General features: G+C 39.5%; 1 protein-coding gene across 2 annotated transcripts; it reads left to right on the top strand.

Annotated features, from left to right (window-relative positions):
• Positions 1–1467: 1467 nt before the first annotated feature.
• On the top strand, positions 1468–18010 carry si:ch73-70k4.1 (uncharacterized). 2 transcript variants are annotated; one of them, XM_049581759.1, is made up of 5 exons: positions 1468–1677; positions 6857–7004; positions 11417–11931; positions 16564–16632; positions 17852–18010. In XM_049581759.1, coding segments are annotated over exons 1-5 (882 nt in total). In that variant the 5' UTR covers positions 1468–1528; the 3' UTR covers positions 17853–18010. The 2 variants fall into 2 exon arrangements, with proteins under 2 accessions (XP_049437716.1, XP_049437715.1); XM_049581758.1 differs by lacking the exon at positions 17852–18010 and having other exon boundaries at positions 16564–17737.
• Positions 18011–19898: the final 1888 nt, after the last annotated feature.

Consider the following 19898-nt stretch of genomic DNA (forward strand, 5'->3'; position numbering starts at 1 on the left):
AACAAATCTTTACGGCCTCGATGTGAAGGTGACATTAAAGTGGTGACGTTTGTTTATAGCCTAACACTTGCTTTTTACTTTTGGCAATTGCATTTACGCTTCAATAATCATAGTTAGCGTAGTGATCATAATCATAGTGGTGTTCATTTGTGAAGATTATCTTGCTGAGCAAAACAAGTATCACAAACGTTTGTTTGCTACAGAGCTTATTTCCTGCAATAATCCAAAAAAAGAAAAAAAGAAAACCAGGGAAATGTTTACTTGTGTGTTGGCCTACAATTAAACACCATCCCCCACAGCACTCTATTTAAATTTGTATAGACCAAATCACAATGTTTATTTACAATAACTTCTGAATAGAAAAGCCTCGCATCACATACATAAAACCAAATGGCACTGGGCAAGCACTGTCTCAGTTTGTTAGTTTTTTAGCTATCTAAAAAAGCCCACCAAAAAAATTGTTTATCAGTTTAAGTGTACACTATATTTAAAGTATTTTCACTGCTTTACCTTGTCATCAGACAGCCTTTTCCAATGAGGAATCAAAGCGGTTATCTCACAGCCATTGGACAAAAACAGTCATTTAACTTAGCAGAACACTGAGTTGCTGGTCTACTGCATCGCCTATCGGTTAGTGTGTAAGGCAAAGCAGAGCAAATTATCAAATATAGCGTACACTTATACTGACAATGATGTTTTCTGTGTCGGCGATTTGGTTTTATTAAAGATGATAGCAAAGCAACACATTACATAAAATAAGCACAGCAGAGACGCCAGATAGGTAGGAACATTATGTTTAACTATGTATCTTTAAACATTACAGTTACATCTGAAAATAACAACAGAAATCAACATGTTTCTACAGTTTACATATCTCCACAATTGTGATCAATTTTATATACTGATCTATTTTAACCAAAATATGTTCCATTTTTAATAATACATTTCCCATGAAGAGGGAAGCATTTATGCTCCTAAAATCAAAAAAGTCAGAGATATACTGTATGTGATATTTATTAAGTGTTACCTGATATGAATGGGATAAATTTTTCCAGAGAAAAAGACTACAGAAAACTGTCTAATGGTTAAAAGTATAAAAATTGATATTCTATTGGCCTATTTAATTTGATTTAACTTCATACTAATAAGTAGGCTACGCTTGAATCAGTGTCTTCAGCCAGTGAAAACAATATTGACAGTTTTATACTGCCTCATTTTTCTCTTTAAATTTGGGGGACCTAACTTAGCAATTGTCATGACTCTGAAACTGTGAAGTTAAAGAAAATGTTGAACATACTTTATTGCACACTAGGAGTCACTGGGACCTGGTTGAGATAGTCAAATGACACAGGTTGGTGGGTGGGATAAGGTGAAATGACGTCTGAGACGGTCTCCTGTACTGCAGGTGGCGGTGTGCACCTCCAAGCTGTATGTTATCTACGAGTTAAACCGAGAGAAGAAGAAAGAAGTTCCTGTTGCTCACACTAGCGCGAAACTTTGAAGATATTGTGAAAGGTAGTTTAATAAAATGGCTGAAAAATATTCCAGGTCTAAACTTAAGCGAAATAAATCGTCTGTCAAAGGCCCCGAGCCAGAAGTGTGTTCCAGGGAAACGCTGAAGAGGAGTCACACAGCATCGTTCTCCACTGAGATCAGGGTGACAGCAGAGACCGGGAGGTGGGTGTGCTGTTTACTACGGTGTTGATATAAAGTAATGAAACGTTGATATTATCCCTAATAACACCTGGCTTAAGCTTGTTTCGTTTTTTCATACACGGTTCCCCGTTGTATCTAGCGGCTGTGACGAAGCCTTTGCTTGTGAAAGCAAAACGCCAAACGACGTGTCCGAACCTCCTTTAATCCTTAACAGTTTAAAGTCTCGTGGCTTCTTATCTGATGTGTGTAAGAGACGGAACACAACTGAAGGCATTTTACAAACAAGTGGGTGTCACTGTAAAATTCGGCATGTTCGTGATCTAATAACTCTTCAAATGCAAAGCAAGGCAGAGCAGAAACTTCGAAACTTTGAACTGATTTTATTTCCACATCCCAAAAGGTCCTCTTCTGACAAGAAAAGCTGAACTTGCTAATACAAGATGAAAAGAAAAACCCAGGGGAAAAAAGTAAACGAATATCTGTATTATTGTTTTTAAGCTAATAAGATTTTTCATTTCTTCAAAATGGACACCAATAAATTTCATATTTACGGATGACCAAAGTGGTCAAGAATCAGGTGAGCCTGTCACTGCACCATGAAACCACAAACTCAAAATCAAGGAAACAACCAGATGGAGAAAATAAAAGCTTAACTTATGAAATTTCATAGGGATGCACGATATTTGAATATTTTGAGACATAAAATACAATACATTTCAATGTCTCTAATATTCATTCAATGTGCAATAAAATGTTGGCTGATTCTGATTCATTTTAAGGCCAATATCAGCCAAGAGCGATAACGTGCTGATATTATCGTGCATCCCTTGCTGGTAGTAATGTTCTGTGGCTGTTTGAAGAAGTTCGCCTTCAGGGCTTTCAGCCAGATAACCCTAAGTTTTAGAAAAATTATGATGGTTTGGGTTAAAAATATTTACATGATTTATGTTTTGTTTAGATCTTTTATGGCCAAAAGCAAAAAAAAAGAAAGTGTTGGCAGCTTCTTCTGAAACAGAATGTATTTAATGGGCATATGATACTGGCACATACTGATCATGGGCACCTGAATTGAATTGAATCGAAGTTGTATCGTGGCAGATTTTGTAATATCGGCAAATATCATGTTGTCTCAAGAATTGATACAGTTACGTTAAGCGAACAATTACGTTGTTTTCTAGGACAACAGTGTCACCAAACAACCCCGGCCCATGCTCCTCAGACAGGGAGCCAGTTTCCTCAGTTCCTGGTAAGGTGTTGAGCCCTGGTCCCTCGTCGGAGATGTCCTTCGATACAGAGCAGGAGTCTACCGAGCCCGAGTCAAACCAAACAAAAAAGGCAAAAGTATATGCCTTCAGAAAAGTTTGGTTGAACCAGCTCCCCTGGCTTCGATAAGACGAGGCAGGCAACATAATGCACTGCACTTACTGTAAAGAGTGAGGCGAACGCATGGCTGGCAGTAGTTTATTTGTCAGCGGCTCGAGAACATTTCGAATTGAAAGCACATACTATATCACAACAAATGTGTAAATAAAGTGGCTATATATATATATATATATATATATATATATATATATATATACACAGTACAGGCCAAAAGTTTGGACACACCTTCTCATTCAATGCGTTTTCTTTATTTTCATGACTATTTACATTGTAGATTCTCACTGAAGGCATCAAAACTATGAATGAACACATGTGGAGTTATGTACTTAACAAAAAAGGTGAAATAACTGAAAACATGTTTTATATTCTAGTTTCTTCAAAATAGCCACCCTTTGCTCTGATTACTGCTTTGCACACTCTTGGCATTCTCTCCATGAGCTTCAAGAGGTAGTCACCTGAAATGGTTTTCCAACAGTCTTGAAGGAGTTCCCAGAGGTGTTTAGCACTTGTTGGCCCCTTTGCCTTCACTCTGCGGTCCAGCTCACCCCAAACCATCTCCATTGGGTTCAGGTCCGGTGACTGTGGAGGCCAGGTCATCTGCCGCAGCACTCCATCACTCTCCTTCTTGGTCAAATAGCCCTTACACAGCCTGGAGGTGTGTTTGGGGTCATTGTCCTGTTGAAAAATAAATGATCGTCCAACTAAACGCAAAGCGGATGGGATGGCATGTCGCTGCAGGATGCTGTGGTAGCCATGCTGGTTCAGTGTGCCTTCAATTTTGAATAAATCCCCAACAGTGTCACCAGCAAAACACCCCCACACCATCACACCTCCTCCTCCATGCTTCACAGTGGGAACCAGGCATGTGGAATCCATCCGTTCACCTTTTCTGCGTCTCACAAAGACACGGCGGTTGGAACCAAAGATCTCAAATTTGGACTCATCAGACTAAAGCACAGATTTCCACTGGTCTAATGTCCATTCCTTGTGTTTCTTGGCCCAAACTAATCTGTTCTGCTTGTTGCCTCTCCTTAGCAGTGGTTTCCTAGCAGCTATTTGACCATGAAGGCCTGATTCGCGCAGTCTCCTCTTAACAGTTGTTCTAGAGATGGGTCTGCTGCTAGAACTCTGTGTGGCATTCATCTGGTCTCTGATCTGAGCTGCTGTTAACTTGCGATTTCTGAGGCTGGTGACTCGGATGAACTTATCCTCAGAAGCAGAGGTGACTCTTGGTCTTCCTTTCCTGGGTCGGTCCTCATGTGTGCCAGTTTCGTTGTAGCGCTTGATGGTTTTGCGACTCCACTTGGGGACACATTTAAAGTTTTTGCAATTTTCCGGACTGACTGACCTTCATTTCTTAAAGTAATGATGGCCACTCGTTTTTCTTTAGTTAGCTGATTGGTTCTTGCCATAATATGAATTTTAACAGTTGTCCAATAGGGCTGTCGGCTGTGTATTAACCTGACTTCTGCACAACACGACTGATGGTCCCAACCCCATTGATAAAGCAAGAAATTCCACTAATTAACCCTGATAAGGCACACCTGTGAAGTGGAAACCATTTCAGGTGACTACCTCTTGAAGCTCATGGAGAGAATGCCAAGAGTGTGCAAAGCAGTAATCAGAGCAAAGGGTGGCTATTTTGAAGAAACTAGAATATAAAACATGTTTTCAGTTATTTCACCTTTTTTTGTTAAGTACATAACTCCACATGTGTTCATTCATAGTTTTGATGCCTTCAGTGAGAATCTACAATGTAAATAGTCATGAAAATAAAGAAAACGCATTGAATGAGAAGGTGTGTCCAAACTTTTGGCCTGTACTGTGTATATATATATATATATATATATATATATATATATATATATATATACACAGTACAGGCCAAAAGTATATATATACATATATATATATATATACACAGTACAGGCCAAAAGTATATATATATATATATATATATATATATATATATATATATATATATATATATACACAGTACAGGCCAAAAGTATATATATACATATATATATATATATACACAGTACAGGCCAAAAGTATATATATACATATATATATATATATATACACAGTACAGGCCAAAAGTATATATATATATATATATATATATATATATATATATATATATACACAGTACAGGCCAAAAGTTTGGACACACCTTCTAGTCACCTGAAATGGTTTCCACTTCACAGGTGTGCCTTATCAGGGTTAATTAGTGGAATTTCTTGCTTTATCAATGGGGTTGGGACCATCAGTCGTGTTGTGCAGAAGTCAGGTTAATACACAGCCGACAGCCCTATTGGACAACTGTTAAAATTCATATTATGGCAAGAACCAATCAGCTAACTAAAGAAAAACGAGTGGCCATCATTACTTTAAGAAATGAAGGTCAGTCCAAACTTTTGGCCTGTACTGTATATAGGCTATTTTTGTGGCATATATAAATATGCCACAAAAATAGCCTTTGCTGCTCTTGGAGATCAGTGTGTCTTTTTTTAAAAAAAAAAAAAAAAAAGAAAGAAAAAAAAAAGAAAGAAAACTGATTCCTCTTTTTTATTCATTTGTGCCCCAAATAAAGACAATAATGTATCTACATGTTACTCTTGTTTCCAATCATTTACCAGATTGGTTGCATTCTAGAGCCCTTTGTGGAAAATGATATTAAAGACCGCCTTTAAAACTGTTGCGTTAAAGGTGACTCAATGGAAAATTTGGGTGCACCTAACTTTGGGCTGGTGCACCCCAAAAAAGACTTGGGCGCACCAGTGCAACCAAGGAAAAAAGTTAGTCTAGAGCCCTTAGTTTAAAGCATCTGGTAAAGCTAGACAACTTTTTTGTTTGGTCATTCAACAGCTTTTACGTCAGCATTATTGCATCACTTGTATGGAATCAAGCAGAGCGGCAAAAGGAAGAGACCAATACACAGGTTGCAAACAGATCCTCAGTTTCTGTTTATTCTCTAAATTAGGTGAGTCAACTTTACCTCCACTTCAAGTCATTTCACGACATACAACACAACATGAAATACAATACTTTTCAATGTTTGTAATATTCATTCATTGTGCAAATTAAGAATGTTGGCCGATTCTAGTAGTTCATTTTAAAGCAGATATTGGCTGACATGATGATGTACCGATATTATCACCATGTTGGCCATTTCAGATAGTTCATTTTAAAGCCAATATCGTCTGATACCGATGTGCATCTCCAGAATTTAATCAACTCGTCTTTGAAACTTAGCCAACAAAAATGGAACATGATTAGTTTTAATCCAATCCTTGCAGCTTTGAGAAGAATTTCCTTCCAAAAGCGAGTACACTGATAGATGGTGCCGGAAAATAGTCAGATGTGGAGCAGCCATACAATAAATTTATTAGGCTACACAGATAAAGTGGCCATTATGCACTTGCATATCACGTAATTTCATGCATTTGATTGGGAAAAAAAAGCAAGACCATTTTGGTCCTTACTTTTTTGATATACACAGTGTGGATCTACATTTTTCTCTCTCTTACTTTGTTATTTACACAAGCAGACACTGTGCGCCAGATCAAAGAGCAGTTTCATAAATAATTTCATTGATAGATTAAAAATGCATACCAAATAATTTTGAAAAAGGGAAAAAAAAACCTCATATCGTGCTCTCCCCTGGTGGGTAGATTACATCTAGATTTAATACATGTGGAGGCTAGCTGGATGGACGTTTGTAAAGATAAGGCAGGGGTTTCATTACAGAAGAAAAACACAAACTCAACAGTGGTAGCTGTATGAAACTCAGTATGTAACATGTGGTTTCCAGGTCAGTGGTGCCTGCAGCGGTATGGTGGAACAGTGAGCAGCTGCCTGCTGTGGAGAGTCTGTGGGCTTTGACATTGAAGTCTGGTCTGCCTTATCTGGAGAGTCAGCACTGGGACCTGGTTCCTGATCTTCCACATCCATTTACAGAGGTATATTACTATGGAGCGGACCTCATTACACATTTCCTGTAGTGAATCTGATGAAGTGCATGACATTAGTGACTCAACACACAAAATTCAAAAGTTCTTACTGTGTTTTTTTTTTTCAAAGACTGTAGTTATGTGTGTCATCGTGGTGTAGATTACAGTAACAGTTATTTTTACTATCAATCAGTCTCTCACAGGGAGAAATCTGTGTGATGTAATGCATGTGACTAATTTCTTGAGGAAGTGGGGTCAAACAAATACGTATTCATATTGAACTGTTTGGTACGAGACTTTTGGTTCAGTGGGCATTTTAAACCAAACAATATGTTGAACTATCCTTTGTTATTTTAAAAATACATCTACGACTTTAACTGTGTTTAATATAATGTTCTCAGTGCCTCCCTGCTCAACAAGGCAGCCTACAGAACAGAACAGGCAACATGCTGTCTGCCCCTCCCACCCCCAAACCAGAACATTCTACTGCAGTGAGACTCACTGGGAGGCAGCTACGCTAAGCTAGCTTGTTGTACAATGGGTATAACGCCATCACCAGACCATAAAACAGAAAATCCTTTGATAACCTGCAGGTCTGGTGTTTGGAACCACTTTGTTTTTTTGTGAATTATGAGGACAATGGCGAGAGAGAGAGTGGTGGATAAAAACACACCAAGCCAAAGAGCAAACAGCACACACAGCCACAGACTCTCCTTAGTAGCCAAGCAAGTAGCACACACAGATTATGGTTGCCCAGCACACACACACTCTCCAAACCAGGGAACGATAGCCACTGTGTGGCGGCAGCCTCTTGTTCAGCAGCTTCAGAAAGCACTCACTCACAGCAGTGAGCAGTAACTGCTGGTGGGCAGAGTAGCCAATTCGTTCAGAAAGATCAAAAGGTACGTTACTGACTGTGGAATTTAACGGAGATGTTTATTCATGTATTTATAAGACCAAAAGAGCTCAGGGAGCTCATGGGACGTGGCAAACTCACCGCTGATGCACAGTGGTTGAAAGAAACGACACTGATACAATGTGCTCTAATGTTAGTAGCAACAAAGCCCTTATACTTAATGATGTTAGTTTAAATAGATAAATGACTGAATTAAAATAACACAAAATTAAAAGATAAAACATTTAAAATCATGGTGACTAGATCGATATTCCCGCCGCAGCGATCATTTACGCACCTTGCCATGACACGACTGTGGCGTATTGAACCAAACCATGAATTTTGGAAACCATAACACCCCTACATCCCTCTTATTCCATTATTGTGCATCTTATAGATAATGTGAAAAACACTATACAACTGTACAAGTCTGTATTCTTGTTCCAAATTCTCCAATACAAAGCACTTAAATCAGCTGCAGGGAGAACCAGAGTTTTATTTTGACAGGCATTTATTCCTAGTTTCCTCCACAGATTCAAAACTCCTTCCATGTTCACCCATGTATTTTATAATTCAGTGTAAGGTACATTTGATGGTCATGTAAAAGAATGTTTTAACATAAAAAATCAGCAGTGCAAGTATTGCATTCCATTGACTGTAGCTTTATAGCAAAAGAAAAAATGTCATACAGATACAACCTGTACAGAGTTTGTAGTAGTCACATTTATTTTTTGTCAGAGTTACATTACTTGTGCTGCAGCTGCTGCTACCAAAGACCAAAACTTACATGATCATTTTCACAGCATTAAAAAGCGCTACACCCTTTTAAAAATTCATACATGTTATTCCTATGGTCTGAGACAATCCAAAAATATAAGTCCTCCTCGCACAGAGAAGCAGATACTGGTCCTGCTGGTGGGTTGATGTCCTACGGCCCTGTCCAGCTCTCCTCGTGTATCAGCCAGTCTCCTGGTATCTCCTCCGTGCTCTTGAGACTGTGCTGGGAGACACGGCAAACCTTTTTGCAACTGCATGTATGGATGTGCCATCATGGAGGAGCTGGGCTACCTGTGAGGTCAGACCCTGACTAAGAATTTTCTTAGTCGACCAATAATCGTCACTTAAGGCCATTAGTCGATCAGTCACCCGCATGTTTATGATATTAATTTAATTATTAAATGATATATTTTTTTGGTGGTTTGAGTTCAAGATCTGAGAAAGAATAGTATCAGTAACATTGTTAACACTGTGCTACATTACAGAGAAATACAAAACTGTACTAATGAATTGGTGTTATACTGTGACATTAAGTGTTCCCTTAATTTTTCTAAGCAATGTATATACAATGAAGTGGCACTGAGCAAAACCTGCCTAAACTGATTTGCAACGGCCCTGTCCAAAGCAGTACACTGTTAAGTTTCTGTGCCATTAGATGTGTTTTCTGAAGATGCTATTAAAGCAACAAAGTACACAAAATAAGTACAGTAGGAACATTAGATAGGTTGCACCACCATGTTCAACTGCATATTTTAAACGTTACAGTTACAGCTGAAGATGACAACAGAAATACACAGGTTTGCTGATTTCACATGTTTCTGCAGTTCAAATCAATTGCCAGTTGTGTACCTGGAGCACAACATCACAGTGATGGGGTCTATGTGAAAGACATTAACTGACAGGAAATAAACATTGACCCAAGCTATTGTCTAGCAATGCAAATTCTGGTGAAACGCTCTATATTAGGGGTGTGCATTACCGGTTACATCTCAATACTACATTGATTCTTAAAAGAACGACACAATATTTGCTGATATTACAAAGTCTGCCACGATTTGATTTCAGTTTGATGCAATTTAGGGGCTAGCAATTGATTTGAGATGATAACGTATTTGACACAGACTGTTACAGCAGAAGCTGCAACCCCTTTCTTTTTTGTTTTTGGCCATAAAAAATAAAAGTAACACATAAATAATTTAAATAATTGTAACCGCTTAAGTGCAGAAAAGTTTGTTAAATTGACTCCACTAACACACAGAAAACAGCACATGGGATAAGTTAAGCTATGGGGCTTTCTGCCAGAGAGACCAGAAAGGTCTGGCAAACCATGAGATTCTTCCTAAAACTTGAAAGCAAACTTAATCACTTTACATTCCATAAATTAGCCTATTGGCTAGCAGAGATTTCCTCTACTTATGCACGATATTGGATTTTTTGCTGATTTCCAATATCTTAACAACTCATTTGGCTGATTGCCGATATCAATATATCCATGTTTTCCCCACCTAATTTTAGTGATCATCAAATCTGTTTTGTAGGGGAATAAACATCATATTATACATGGTTACTCTTATCGTGATGGCCCACCAGCAGATGGAGACATGAAATACAATGAATTTCAATGTCTGTAATTTTCATTCATTGTGCAAAATCAGAGAAAAAGCATGTTGGCCAATTCCCATAGTTCACTTTAAAGCCAATATCGGCTGATATCGATGACATTTAACAAATTACTTGTATTATTTATACTTTGTCTTACTCACTGTTGGTTTAAGTGTCTGGATGTCAGTCGAAAATTGTTGAGACAGAGCAGCTGATGTTGTTGTAGCAAGAAATTAGCGGAATGAGATGCCCATTCAGGGAGATACATGATGCTTTATCTCAACAGCATTGTTTACATACGTCATGTGCTTTGTCAGTTGATTAGTATTTTCTCATTATCCAAAATTTTTCCGCACCGGTGATTTATTCCCAAGTAAATAGCATTATCCTCATCGTCGTTCTCTTGACTGCTGCTGTTTGACGGTGACACAGACTTTCAAAATGAAAGCGTATCCTAAAGATGATGATATGGATCGATGTTTTCACTTTGCAACAATGATATTGAATCGTTGATCACTGATCGTTACACCCCTACTTTATATGGGTGTATTTTCTGTGTCACAGCTGAGAACACTACAATAGAATAAAGCTCATTTGGGTATAAAAAAGCAAACTAATATCAGGTGGATCCACAAAATCATGGTCCCATTTATTGTCTATGGAGCAGCTCCAGACTTTATACTTGATGACATCACCAGTTTGACACTTACCTCTCTGGTTTCTTGCTTGGAGAGAGAGAATCTCATGTTTACAGGTATAGATTTAACTTTTTAGACCATGGAAATACCATACTGGAATTCTTAATTTAGATGGTGACCCCCTTCAACGCCTTATTATTGACTAATGCATTTTGTTTGTGATAATAAAGCTTGTGATTGTAGTGCTAACCACCAGCCCACTCTCAACAATTTTGGATGTGACAGCATTCATGTACGCACCACCAGTGAGCAAAACAGTCGTCACTAAATACCACTTCACCACGCATCAACAGAGCAGCTTTGATAAAAAAAGGTGATTGTGTAAAGGTTGCTATTCTCACTTTTACAACTTTAGTCATCCATCCTAAGTTGTAAAAAAGACTCTCCCTTCAATTCAAATGCTGCTGGCGTTGAGTCTTACATCTGTTTTTCTTTCTGTGTCACTTCAGAGAGCCACAGCACTAAAGTTAGATGACCAGCAGTGGTGTGACCTCAGTGAAGAGGTTACTCCCTTCCCTGAACCCTCCCCACCTTCTCCAGAACTTAGCTCCTCCCAGCAGGAGATCTCCGTGCACACCAAACCTGGAACAGACCCACCTGAAAGACGGCTGTCCTGTCACAGCAGACAAAGTCATAATGACAAGAAAACATCCCTCCAAGCCCTCCCCAAAAGACCAAGGCTGCCTCTCCACAGCTGGGAGAGGCCATCAGCAGCAGCCGGACCCTCAAAAGTTAAGGAAAATGAGGTGAGGAAAGGAGGAGAGCAAGAAGAAGAGAGTGGACCTGACAACAAACTGTTTCTCCCAAACCAGATGAAGGTCTCGGACAGCCGAGTTTCTCAGCAGAGGGAGAGTGAAAAGAAAAAGGAAGAGGAGGTGCAGAGAAGTGTCAGAGGAGATGGAGGAGCAGCAGGATGGGGAGGGTTGCAGAGCTGCCCCATGTGCCTGATGGTGTTCCCTGTTGGGTAAGAGATGCAACACACTTTATTTTCTTGTTTGCTTTTTTGTTTTTGCTTAAACAAGACTGACATAGGGATTCTGTCTCTTTCATTTCTGCTATTTTGGGTCCCAATTTCTTATTTCTGGAGAGGTGAGTTCTAGAGGTCAATATAAAGGTAGTTTAAAACAGGAAAAAGCAGATTGCTCAACCGATATCTATCCCCCCCAAGAATTTTTTGTTTGACAGTGTTGAAAATTAACTGAATATCTTAGTCATGTAATTCATTAATAAATCTGATAAACAAAATAAGCATAAAAAATCTAGGTGGGAGTGATTTGTTTTTCCTCAAAGTTAACCTGAGATTCTCCACAGTGACATCAATTTGACTTTGTGCATAGTCTCATAGGAGTGGAGAAAAAAATCAATAAAGCATAATATAATGATATTTTTGTGTGGCAGTATCATATCGTCACACAGTGTCAAGTATCGATTTTTTAAATATACAAATTATTACCATTACAAATACAGATTAAACTTTAGGTTCGCCTACTAGAATAATATAATCAGTTGCGTTTTCAGTCCACTAAATACATTTTGCTGCTGCAAAAAAATGGCTGAAGTGAGATGAACATACTGAAAAAGAGTTTCTCTTTGGGGACATAATTTACAGTTGAAAAGGGTAATAAATTGCAATATATTGCAATGTATTTTATCGCAATACTCAGCATATTGCAACATATTTAAAATCATGATAATATTGTATCATGATGTAAGTATCATGATAATATCATATTGTGGATCCTCTGGTGATTCCCACCCCTAGAGCCTCGACGCAAAACAGTGATCAGAAGGGCAGTATTTTTGTTACTTCTATTTGCGATATGTATTTCAATTACTTTTGAGTATTTTATAACTGGCAGAAACTCAAATATAATTTGAAAAAAGATTTATGGTAGGAGTAATTTTGTATGTTTGATATCTAACAGAAGATAACTAATTACAAGCTGCAGCAATAATGTGAAACGGTATTCACTTTCGATCTTCTAAATGGGTGTGGTCATCTCCCCCCATATACGCCCACCTTGTTTGGAAGTCTAGTGCTTGTCAAGCTTGTGTTAGCTTGACCGCCAGCTATCGGACACTGAAAGAAAACAGCATGCTGTGTGCGTTTTGTGTAACAGGTGGATGTGGTAGTCTACCGGTAGAATAGAGAGAGAGAGAGAGCTAAGTAGCGCTGAAGTAGAGTAGAGCAGGGCAGAGAGATTCAGGGTTGCCAACTCTCACACATCTGGCGTGTGACACACGCATTCACCTTGCATCTCACGATCTCACTCTGCCCAACCAATTCTCACGCCAGCGACGGATGGTGGAAAAAAAGGCTGGCAGCTGAGTATTTTAAATTAATTTCAAACAGCCAGCGCACCGGGTGGGTGGAGTTGAAGTTTGCAGCCAGACTTCAGAGAGGGGAGGGGAGAGGAGAGGGGCAGACTCCGCCTGACCGGCGTACCAGTTGAGTGAAATGAAGTGCAGCCAAATGTTTCTGTGGAAAACTACTCTCTGATGTCATGTTGTGATCTGAATAATCGCACAGATGAGACCTGTGCTGCTGGGCAGTGCTGTTGTGTGTTAACTATGTTCAGCAAACCAGCCAGCAAGAAGCAAAAAACCTTGCAAACCTTTGTTCCAAACAAACCGTGTAAGTTGAGTAATGCTGTTGCATGTAGATAATGTTAGCTAAATGATGACTAATTATTAATGGATGTCAATATATCAAGTACAGCTAGTTAACAAGAATACTAATGTTATTGTTACCTATGTTAAATCAATTGCTAGCTAGTTTCATGCTAGGAATAAACCCACTCCTCCTTAATTTAACTGAACTTGTGCTCACTATTGCTTTGCACATATTTTTTAATCGTTATTGCCACAATAGAAAGAGCAGGGTCAGGGAGGAGACAGTGGACCAGAGGCCAGCAAGGATGATCATGCAGGGTCTTCACAGGTGAGGAGAAATTATAACTGGCTGAGAAACAATATCTATAGCATAAAAGTGACTCTGAGGTTAATTTCCACAGCAATTTCACTACTACTATTCCTAATTCTATTTAAAAATTTTGTTTTCCACATATTTCTTTTAATCTTTATTGCCACAATAGAAAGAGCAGGGTCAGGGAGGAGAAAGTGGACCAGAGACCAGCAAGGATGATCATGCAGGGTCTTCACAGGTGAGGAGAGAATATAACTGGCTGAGAAGAATATCGATAGCATAAAAGTGACTTTGCGATTCATTTCCACAGCTATGTCAAAAGGCATTTAGAGAGCTTTGTAAATGTCAAAAATGAAATGAAATGGCCTAGGTCTAGGCACTCTTAGAATTACATAGCCTAGAAATATATCATGAAATGCTCTTTAGACTATGATAATACACAAAATATATTATTCCCAAAATAATATTTTAGTTAGATCTTAATCAAAATATATTCAACCATTTCAACCATAAATTTGCTTTAAATCCAAAATGGGTCTTGTGTCTATAAAGTAATAGGCTATATGCCACATAGGCAAGTCTAGCCTTGTTTCTGGTTTTAACTAGTTCAGGCACTCTGAGCTGAATGCAGGTTCACTTGTGAAGGCCCTGCAAGTCAGGGTGGCTTTGAATGAATGTAGGTATTGCCCATCTCCAGAATGCTACCCTTAAACCCACCAGAATGCAGGAAATCACATCTACCACATCCAAAATTTTACCACTATACCACCATTGTCTCTCCCTGTATGGTATTTGTATGTAAGGTTTTAGGCCCTATCCATCTCCAGCAGGCGCCCAAAAAATCCAGTAGGATGCGGGGGATCAGGATTGCATCTACCAAATCAGTTGACAAATAAAAAATATATGTGTTGGCTTAATCAACGAAATTGGCAACAAAAATTGGCACCAGTTAATCAGCCACACTAATAAATCAGTTGACCTCTAGTGAGTAACTTGGGTTGAGTTTCTGTCCCTGTCGGTTCGGTGCTGAGCTTTACGGGTATGGGCAGGTGCAGGTTTTCAAAAATGGACCCATGCAGGACTCTGTCATGCGATGCACATGTAGCCAGTGTGCCCTGGGCATTATTTCTCCACCACTCTGTCATGATGTCCTTTAGCTCAGCTGCCTGTTCCACCAGTAGAGACTGGAAACTGACCTGTGTGCTGCCACTATTTACAATGAGTTTAATAGAGAGAGAGGAGCGCCTGTATTTTTGACGGTATTGAAAATTATACTGTTGGGATTTCTGAATACCCTGGTATACCGTAACGCCGGAATTCCACTGGATGCGTGTCCATTGCGGAACGGCTGCGCTGGTTATTCGCTGCGTGCTCCACTGTCTGTCAACACCCACCGGCTGCGTTTTTCTGTGCGGAGCGGTGCAGCTCTGCCGGAAAGCAGGAGTCACAGGGACCCACGAGATCTCGCAAATTCACGCATAATTGCACGATATAACAAGATGTAGTTTCTATAAACAGAACCAGAAAACCAGAGGAGTAGCAGGAAGACATCTCAGTGAACCTCCATGATTAACATCTCCTCGTCCATGGTGTCAACAGGGTGAAATGATGTCTGAAAACCTCTGACCCATTGACTTCAGGCCTGCCTCCGCCCATTATGACGTTTTCAAGGTGTAGTGTAGGGAAATATGATTTGCCATGAACACTGGTATTTAACTTTGAAAATTAACCAGATGTTTTATTTTGTTTCTGTGCACAACTTCCTGTCCCACACGATCTGCTCTGTGCTGAATTGCTGCATTGTGCTCCGGAGTCCAGCAAAAATAGAAGTCCTGCGTATCTGTTGCGGAGGGCTTGAAACGTATCGATTCCACTGCCGTTTGGAGTGCAGACGCAACCAACACACATCTGGTGGAATTTGGGGGTAATACCGTGATACCGCCCAAGCCCAATTAATATATAGCCTGCTGTATATTAACACATTTCTCCTCCACTGTTGTTGTTGTTGTTCAGCACCTGTACATGTGAGATGTGACGGTTGGTGGTAGGGTATTTGTCCTGCTCCTCCTCCCCTTTGAATATGTAGCTGGGTATAGAGTGACAGTGACAAGCGCAGCATTTTACTCAAAGTTGAACATTTTGCCATTCTTGGCGACCAGAGAAAAACACCAAATGTGCATCACTAAGTGCCTCACCCCACTGCTGCTGTTTGTAGCAGAGCGTAAATACACGGTGCTCCCATTGCAAAGACTGAACAAAATACCCCGGTCTCAGGAAAAATCATTTTCTTTTTGACGAGTCGAGGCTGGGCTGTCGCTGCAGCTGCACTTGTTGCCATCTTCCACATGTTATTGTTCTTCCATGCTGTTGTGAATATGGTATGGAGCAGGTTGGCATTCTGATGTTAGCATTTAGCTTAAAGAACCATTGTGTCTATTGCAGCCTCACAGATCTGATGGTGTGAGACTGTAGTATGTCCACACAGACAACAAGTAGTAAACCAGGTCTTAGCTAACATGCTGCATGTGATCAGTTTCAATTGTTGCGTCCTGATACCTTAGGTAAAGTATTTAGTGTGTTTTTACCCAATGTAAAAGTGTGTGTATGTCACACACTGAGTGTATTCACTGTCAGTACCAACAGTAGATCTCCTTGTTCCTGTCTCTCTAGGTTCACCCAGATGGACTGTGACGGCCACCTGGCCCAGTGTCTGTTGGAGGTGAACGTGGACATGACCTGGTGAGTCGACAGGACGCTGGCTGCTGCCCAGCAGAAGCCACACACAGTCCATGATCATATTGTATGAAGGGCACATCCAGAGAACTGAGGTACTGACGCTTTACCCAGGCAGTACACTCTGAGTAATACCTCAAGGTGAGAGAACCAGGATGTGACCTCTTTGGAAAAGAGGTGGGGTATGAAAGGGGGTTATTTTGGAGAATTTTAATCCAGGGGTACTTTGAAAACTCAGGTCACAATAACTCTGGCTCCTTGCAGTCATATTTCAGTTTTCCTTCTTTAGACATTAAATCTCAAATTTGCCTCTACTTGAGCCTGTGCACTCGGCCTCTGATGCCTTTGATTCCAGCTGGTGAAGAGGATCTCAAACTAAAATGACAATCCAACCTGCCTCATCCTCCGAGAGACCAAAATGGAACCGAGCCATATCCTACTCACAAAATAAATTAGACCTTTGTGTTCTCATTCTTTTATTGAAATGAATGATTTCAAGCTAACATGAGTCACTGAAGTTTTTGTTTCACATGTTTGAAGGAGTGGAACCAAATTCACTACAATAAAAATCATTTTCATTATTTTATGTTAATTATTCTTATTTGATGTCAGCAATAAAAGCATATAAAAGACTGTGTTCATTTTACTATTATTGTCCAGTTATAGTAGTGCTGCAGACAGTCAATGTATATATTATTTATTAAAATGCTAAAAAATCATAAATGTGTTGTACAGTTAGCCTGCATATAATTTAGTTTCATGTATTAAGCCTATAGGCTCTGTGTCCACTATGGACTGATGTTTATGTGACAACATTTCATATAAGTGGCAGTTTGAATCATCAGTCATTTGGGGTATGATTGTGCACAGGGGCGAATTGAAAGGGGCAGTATGTGGAATTATGCAATTTCACAGGTTTTTGAATTATGTATTTTTGAAAGAAAAAAAAAAGTGCCTTGACACTTTCCTTTTGTGCCGTGCTCCAGGAGAATTTTATTATGTTGTAAATTTAAGCTTTGAGATTGTTCTCTTACCTGTGAAATCGAGAAAAAATAAATTAACAACCCATTAGACTAAAATATGATTGTGACTCAGACCAGTCTAACATAACCATAACGAATTACCAAACTGAATGGACTGTCTAAAATAAACTATTTGTAACCAAGGTCACGCACATGTGTTTTTGTCAACACCATTTCTGCCAAGTTTTGTTTCTTTCTTTCAGACCCCTGTGATTTCCTCATCCGAAGTGACAATCAACTGATGAGTGTCAACACAGCTCCTCCATAAACTGTTTTACCTAGTTTTAATCCTTCTTTTAAGAAACTTCCTGCAGATATTGGACGTTTTTGAACAGTATCTTTTAATTTGTTAAGGATTTTGTTTACTGGGCGCCTGGCTTTTAATTATTTTTTTAATTTAAATTTTATATACTTTATTAATCCCTGAAGGGAAATTCAGTTTTTCACTCTGTTGTCAATTACACACAGGTCCAAAAGACACACACATGCACAAACTGGACCTATACATGCACTAAGTGGAGAGATGTCAGAGTGGGCTGCCCATGACAGGCGCTCCGAGCGGTTGGGGGGTTCAGTGCCTTGCTCAGGGGCACCTCGGCAGTGCCCAGGAGGTGAACTGGCAGCTGTCCAGCCACCAGTCCACACTCCATATTTTGGTCTGAGAAATAAAAATCTGAGAAATACACACACAAACCATGCCATCTGTGAACTCTGAGGACTACATCTTACTTCAAAAAGCAAATAAAAAGGTAACTGACCTTAAGGAGGGCATAAGGCAGCTCTCCGATGAACTTAGAAAGAAAGACTCCCTTCTGTCGAGCTTCATGGAGATAGCTGCGGGGCAGTCCAAACAAATTGCCTCAGTCAGTGCCACCATCCTGGACACAGTAGTGTGGGATCCCACGTCCACGGCCATCCGCCTGCTAGACCCCCTACTGTCCTGTCCTGACATTGATCTTGGACAGTAACGCAACCCATCGGTCATTAACACAGGCACACCCATTGCCAGTCCCCAGCACACCTGTAAGCATTACCCCTACCAGCTCCCCCTTGTGGCAATATCACACTGCTGTTCAACTTCTCTGTATTCTGGTACATATTACCAGCAGTCACCATTACTCCAACCAATCACGTCACTCTTTCCTCACAAAAGCAAGTGCTCTGAGTGGTGGAGTAAATGCTGCTAATCTCCATCCCATAAAAAACATTTCCTAAACATACTAAATACAAAAGTACTACTCCTGCTAGCTCTGCCCTCCTAAATACAAGGTCACTGGCCAATAAAACTTTCATCCTAAATGATTTTATCTGGAACAGTAAATTAGACCTTATCTTCTTAACTGAAACATGGCTTAGAATTGGCAATATAAGTGCATTTTCTGAATTATGTCCTCACAATTATACATTTTTTAATGTACCTAGACTCAGTCAGTGGTAGGGGAGGTGGACTTGCAGTCGTCTAAGATTTAAACTGTACACTCATCTCAGTGGAGAAACCTCCCAGCTTTGAAGTACTGATCTTTAAAATCAATTTTGACTGACTGTGTGTTGTATTACAATCTATCGCCGTCCTAAACCCAATAATAGTTTTTTTTAAAAAAATCAGAATTCTCTGATTTTTATTGCTTTTAGTTATGACCGCATTTTATTGGTTGGTGATTTTAACATTTATAATTACCACCCTCATAATCATTTCACATCTGAATTTTTATCCACATGTGACTCCTTTGATTTAAAACAACATGTTTCATCTCCTATACATGAACAGGGTCACACTTTTGATTTAGTTTTTACCCTGGGTTTACTCCCTCTGCCTGAGTGATTTCACCTCTGATCACAAATGGTATTATTTGATATAAACAACATTTCTGTCACTCCCTGCTCTAAGCAAACTGTGTACATATGCATTTTCAATAGCAATTCAGCTGCAGACTTTGCAGCCTGAGATCTCTAGACCAAATGGCCCCTTTGAAGGCTAGGTCATGCCGTCCCTTCAACCCAAGGCCCTGGATAATTGAAAATATCAGAAAATTGAAAAGAGAATGCAAAAGAGCAGAATGGAAATGGAAAAACACTTAACTTCACTTGTTAACAACGGGTAAAAGCTTTAAAATTTACGAGTTGTCTATTTAATAAGGTTTTGTTGTTGAACAAAATGTGAAAGTCTCTTAAGCCTGTGTTAACAGCAGACCTTATTTCAGGCATCTAACCAAAAACCCACCGACTTTAAGAAGAAGGAGCTAGAAGTGC

Source organism: Epinephelus fuscoguttatus, linkage group LG7 (assembly GCF_011397635.1).
Source record: "Epinephelus fuscoguttatus linkage group LG7, E.fuscoguttatus.final_Chr_v1".
Classification (NCBI taxonomy): Eukaryota; Metazoa; Chordata; class Actinopteri; order Perciformes; family Serranidae; genus Epinephelus; species Epinephelus fuscoguttatus.

What these genes read in the sequence shown, in the direction of transcription:
- si:ch73-70k4.1 (XM_049581758.1), top strand. Translation starts at nt 1,529, where the DNA reads ATGGCTGAAAAATATTCCAGGTCTAAACTTAAGCGAAATAAATCGTCT. An exon ending in GTGACAGCAGAGACCGGGAG is followed by an intron (nt 1,678 to 6,856) that starts GTGGGTGTGCTG and finishes TGTGGTTTCCAG; the next exon opens with GTCAGTGGTGCCTGCAGCGG. An exon ending in CTGATGGTGTTCCCTGTTGG is followed by an intron (nt 11,932 to 16,563) that starts GTAAGAGATGCA and finishes CTGTCTCTCTAG; the next exon opens with GTTCACCCAGATGGACTGTG.